Below are 6000 nucleotides of genomic sequence, written 5' to 3'. Positions count from 1 at the left end.
TTTGAACTCCCAACCTTCCCACTGCGAGCCACTCGCACTGCTGCTGAGGTGTCTGGCCGGATTTACAGAAATCTGGCCCTTAAAAAATATTCCACGGCGCGGAGACCGATTGGTGCGACTCGCAAGGTGTGGCTCATCGAGTCTCTCGATGAACCACACACACACATGCTCACGCATTCGAATATTGAAATAGCCACACGCGCGCGCGCAAACACGTGAGCGCACGCTCGCGCACACGCAAACGTATACACGTGTATAGCTTCGACAACCGCCGTTCACTCAGTGGCGGTGACGTCGCCACGGCGCTTGTGCCAGGCTAGGTGCACTTTGAGGCCACGTGAAGTGTCGAAGGCCTGTCGGCAGGAGGTCACGGGACAGACCCAGGTGCCACGGGTCGACCGACTGAGTTGACTGGCAGATGCACCAAATGTGCAAACTCGCTGCGTTTAAGGCGCCCTGCGCTCCGCTCGTTTGTTGTGAGCGTCGCTCCTCTGCCCTCCGCTGTTGCGGGGGGGAGGCGACTTGCCTTCAACTCTCCATCTGCGTCCTTTCGCGAGCCTCCTCCACAGAGGATAGCTAATCCTGCACACCTACACGTGCACGCACAGCCGTATGTTCACGGTTTTGTACGTGTGTTAGCAAGCACGCACACACACACGCACATATGTTCACATATGTACCTAGACACAAAGATCCATCGCAGAGCTTCTATATATTGCGCAGACAGTTAGGGAGCGTCTATTAAGGTTGGAACGAGCAAGAGGGAGTACCGTGGCTTGGGCCACTCGCGGCCGCATTTGTCTCCCCGGTCAGCGTCATACCCTTTAAGGCTGAATCGAGGAGGCCCAGAACTGTTGGAGAACCGGTTTTCGGATATTTACTCTCCACCGATATTCACCGTGGCCGGGAATCGAACTCAGCTGGGTTGCCTGGTTTGTAGCGCAATGCGCTAACTACCGCGCCACCGCTCCCTCCCTCCCTCCCTCTACCACACACGCACATATATAGAGACGAAGATCACCCGTATAGCCTTTATAGACTGTTGGGGCAAGTGCTGTTAGCGAGAACCTATTAAGGAAGCCGGCACGGCATACAATGGGGTGGCCAGCACCACACCCGGCCGCCTTTGTCTCCCCAGTGACGATGTTTACACATCCTACCTGGTAATCATTTAAGGCTGAGCAGACATAGGAGATGACCAGGACCGCTTCAGATCATTGTCACTGGTGTTGGCCGTGAGTGAGAATAGAACTCGGGTCGCCGGAGTGCAGTGCGTTAATCGCTGTACAAAGACAAATATCCCCCGTATAGCCTCTGAAGACTGTTGGGGTAAGTGCCGCTGTATTATCGCTCCACACACACGCGCATACACACAGCAGCCCCCCCACCCACCCATTCGCAACATGCCACTGAGTGGCGGCGACGTCACCAAAGCACTTGTGCAAGACTGGGTGCACTTTGAGTGCACTTCCTGCACACATTTTCACACGCAACCACAATCACAACAACAAGAGTTGGTCCCTGACCCCATGACCCACAACGACCCTTGACTTGTCTTGACCGTCCCCGGGTCTCCGTACAGGGGCCCTGGGGGTGACAGACACTGGGGCCTTGGTGGGGGAGGGGAAGGGGGGTTGGAGGGCCCACGATAAGTCCTGGGGGTCGGGGGGCCCCCCATGGGAGACGGGTGAGTGGGGTGGGTGGGGGAGGCAAGAGGGTCCCAGGGGACGCAGCGACCCTCAGGCCAACCAGTCACAGAGGGGGGGGGGGGGGTGACGCAGGGGGCCGTGCAGTCACCCTCGCGGGGTCCCTGTGTCACCTTGGGTCTCCGTGCCAGGCTAAGCGAACCCCGCGGTGACCCTGTGCCCAACTGGGTGCCCAGCGGGGTATCCGCGCCGGGTAGGGGAGCTCCGTACCAGGCTAGGTGACTCCCCTCCTCCATACCCGCCCACAATTTCCTACACCAGCTCGGGCGAATTGTTTTAGCCACGCACTGTTTTCATGCCAGACTAGCTCCCTTTTTTGCCCGGCGGGGAGGGGGGGGGGGTGGTGGGGTCTCCGCGTGCCAGGCTAGGTGTCATCCTCGCCCGGTACCCCTGCTGCGCGTGCCAGGCAAGGTGCGCATCAGAGCTCGGCACTGTCGGAGCCCAGGCGGCGGTCGGTGCTGGCGGCCGACAGCAGCGTGGAGTGCATCGGCTTGAGGGCCGCAGGGCCGTCCCGGGCCCCCCCGGCCCCCCGCTCCAAGCGCCACCGCTCCCACGTCTTGCGCAACTCCGCCTGCACCTGCGGGGGAAGGGGGGTGGTGAGAACATCCTCATCGTGAGCTGATGAGAACACCGAATGGCGAAACCTGTCCAGCGTTGGCTTGCGACGAATCAATTGTTAGAGCAAGCCCGACGACTCTGCATGCTGATGAGACGGATGCAGAGCGTGCTTGTGTTGAACCGATGGGTCAAGCGAGCCTGACCCTGCTGATGAGGCACCGATTGGCGACGATCGCCACGATCGCCACGATCGCCACCCACCGGCTTCATTTCTCACCGAATATTTTCCAGGCCACTGACGCACTGGGAGCAGGTGGCTCGTCCCCCACAGTAGCCACAGCCATGGCGGGGGAGACAAGTTTACTGGATGTGGTGTGCCCGGTGCATACATATTATCTGGGTCGCCAACCCAGATGAGACCCGACTGAAATTGATGCATGTTCACCAACCAATCAGGAGAGGTGCCAGCTTGCTTGGGCTTTGCAATAGTGAGTGCTAATTAGACTGTACGCACCTCACTGTTGATGAAGCAGTAGAGGATGGCCACCAGGAGGCCCTGTACACACCGCACCAATCACACACACATCGCACCGATCACACACACCGCACCATATCAGACACACCGCAGGAAATAACGCACAACGCACAAAAATATGTACACCACGGGTACTCGTTTTACGGCTGAGTCGACCTAGCGTGCCCAGGACCGATTCATAGATCACTCGCTAATAATATTGGCCATGGCAAGGAACCATCTCAGGTGTCCGCATTCGTAGCACAACTAACCACGAAGCCCAAAGTGAAGGGAATGTCTGTATGTATGTTGAACTTCTTTTGTACCTATTCTTGGTTCTTTCGGTAAAGTCACGTAGAAGGGAAATAATAAAATAATATGTTTTATTTGTATTATTTCCCTTCTACGTGACTTTACCGAAAGAACCAAGAATATGAATCCATGCAGTCACGAAAGCTTTAAATCGAAAAATTATTTTGTACCGTATGTAGCCAACCACGCTAATGCGTGTACCCACGGCGAGTCCTCTAGTCCAGCGACAATGCCACGCATAACGACCTTTGTATAGGCAGGGCCACGTCATCCTCATCATCATCACGTGCAAGGATCGATCCACTGCTGCCTACACTGGTCACGCGAAAGGTGGCGGGGCCGCACCAGGGAATGGCAGAGCGTGGGCGACAGTGCTCCACCAGAGAGCGACAGATTCTAGCGCGGCCACAGAAATGTCAAAGGGAGAAAGACTCACAGCCGCTGCCTGCAACCGCAGTGAAAGGGAGGTGGGGGGGTGAGGAATATATTTTTGAAAAAGTAATCAAGGCCGTGCAAGACTTTGGTTTGTGGAGGAATGCCAAGTGCTGCGTGTCGCATGGAAAGTTGACACCATGGGTCACGGGGTCAGTTTCATACAAACAACACAAGCTCAGCATTTTCCCTGCCTCAAACATGGTATTCATTTAAGCGAGGGGAGATTTTTGTTGCTGTTTTGTTTTGACCGAATGTGTTTAAATGCAAATGGCCACAGGGGATTTAATAGTTCGCGGTCGAGACTGCAGTGGGCACGCGTGGCGTGACTGAGGGCCGTAGGAGTAGCTGTCACAGTCGTAACGAGAGGTATTCCGGATGTGGTATGCAGGGTGATGTATCCCTGAGTTGGGTGTTAGGTTATCGAGGGAACTTTGTCTTTGTATATGGCATGTATGTGTGTGTGTGTACATGAGTGGATGTAAGACCTACATCTCTGCTTTATTGACCTGGTCAAGGCCTATGATACCATCCTGGGCTCTGGGTTGTTCTTCGTGCTTTCGGAGTCCCTGACCCTCTGCTCATGATCATTAAGGACCTTCATGATGGTGAGTGGGCCCGGGTAAAACTACGTGGCCGGGAGTCAGAGCCATTCCCTGTACACCTTGGGTTGCGACAGGGATGTCCTCTGGCTCCCACATTATTTATCATCTATTTTGACCACGTAGTTTGTGAAGCCTTCAATAGCTGTACCGGGAAAATTTCCATTTGGTACAGATATAATGGGAGGTTGATCGATGCCCGGGTGCGGTCAAGGGATGGCTCCCTATTGGTCAACCGCGTTATGTATGCCGATGATTTGGCAATTGTTGCTCATTCAGAAGAGGAGTTAGATAAGCTTCTGCTGAAACTGGAGTGTGCCATTAAGAGGTGGGGCTTTACCATCAGCCCCACCAAAACTAAGCACCTGCCTGGGTATTTTGTACCATCGGACACTCCACCCCCACAACTCCCAATCGGTGATGGGGCAGTTGTGGAGAGAGTAGAGAGTTTCCCATACCTGGGCAGTGTGCTCATGACCGGCTCCGGTTTGGCAGCGGAGGTCTCAATCCAAATCAGTCGAGCGGCAATATCTTTTCATCGGTTGCGTAATGCTGTGTGGAAGCTGCCTGGTCTGTCGCGCCGCACGAAGCTTCAGGTCTTCTCGGCCACAGTCATTCATTCCCTCCCTTCTCTATGCTTGCGAAACGTGGACCCCCCTAATGGAGCATCTTCGCCGGTTAGAAACATTTAGGCTGGCCTGCCTACGATCCTTCCTGGGTTTAACCAGGCTGGATTGTGTGAGGAGCTCACAAATCCTTGAAAGATCTGGACAAAGTCCCATCGGTGAGCTCCTCCGGCAGGCAAGGCTGCGTTGGCTGGGTCATGTAGCCCGCATGCCCAGCCACCGCATGCCTAAACAGCTTTTGTTCGGCCGGATCGAGGGGGCTAAACGGGCGCGGCACGGGCTAGAGAAGAGATGGAGTGATGTGGTACAGGAGGACGTGGAGCTGAGTGGACTTGCCGATGACTGGTACCAGCGGTGTCAAGATCGGCCTCTGTGGAGGAGGCTCGTGAAGGACGCTACTGGGCAGTTGGAGGCAGTTGCCCTCCAACAACAATGGAGGGCGGAGGAGCGACGCTCACAACAACGAGCAGAGCGCCAGGTGGCTAAAGCACAGCTAGTTGGCACAGTAGGGGGCACAGGTGGTGCATCAGCCAGATATCTCGGTCATCTCGGTCAGTTGACCCGTGTCACCTGGGTCTGCCCCGTGACCTCCTGCCAGCGGGCGTTCGACACTTCACGTGGCCTCAAGGTGCACATGGCCTGGCACAAGCGTCGTGGTGACGTCATCGCCACTTAGTGGCGAATGGCGGTTGTTGTTGTTGTATGTAAGAGTGCATATAGATATGTGGGGAGCTGTAGTGTAGCGGTTAGCATACTAGGTTCGATTCCCGCTCACGGTCAATACCAGTTACGATTATCTGAACTAGCCCTGGACCTCCCCTAGGTCGATTCAGCCTCAATCGAGTACCTGGTGCTGTGTGTAAACATCGCCACTGGGGAGACAAAGGCGGTCGGGCGTGGTGTTGGTCACCCACCCCCTCGTGTACCGTGCCGGTCTTCATGGGTGCTCACTAACAGCACTTGTCCCAACAGTCTGATGAGGCTATATGGGGTATCTTTGTCTTTGTATATATTTCAGTGTAGAACCTCTTTGGCACCGTACGTAGCCAACCGTGCTAATCAGTGATGCCGGTGGAAGTTCGCGACAAAGGGCGCCGTAATGCGATGTGCATATTTAGAGTGAGTCTCAGGTGCCGCCACAGTGCAGGTGTCTGAGGGGTCATTAGAGTGGGGGAGGATCAAAGGGAGTGGGGGAGGGAGAGGGTAGAGGAGAGGGAGTAGAGGAGAGGGGGTAGAGGGGAGGGGGTAGA

The 6000-nt window shown here is 55.5% G+C and overlaps 1 protein-coding gene across 4 annotated transcripts in view; it reads right to left on the bottom strand.

Moving 5' to 3' along the window:
- LOC144937151 (glucagon-like peptide 1 receptor) overlaps positions 1–6000 on the bottom strand; it is a 72660-nt gene continuing 66660 nt past the window's right edge. For all 4 annotated transcript variants that reach the window (XM_078864454.1, XM_078864457.1, XM_078864455.1 and 1 more), the window contains 2 exons: positions 2779–2820; positions 1–2283 (listed from right to left, as the gene is read on the bottom strand). In XM_078864454.1, the coding sequence (XP_078720580.1) occupies positions 2125–2283; positions 2779–2820 (201 nt within the window). In that variant the 3' untranslated portion in view covers positions 1–2124. The remainder of the gene's footprint in view (positions 2284–2778; positions 2821–6000) is intronic.

This window comes from Lampetra fluviatilis, chromosome 18 (genome assembly GCF_964198595.1).
Source record: "Lampetra fluviatilis chromosome 18, kcLamFluv1.1, whole genome shotgun sequence".
Classification (NCBI taxonomy): Eukaryota; Metazoa; Chordata; class Hyperoartia; order Petromyzontiformes; family Petromyzontidae; genus Lampetra; species Lampetra fluviatilis.
Note: the sequence above shows the minus strand (reverse complement) of the source record. Positions and strands in the feature narration are given on the sequence as shown.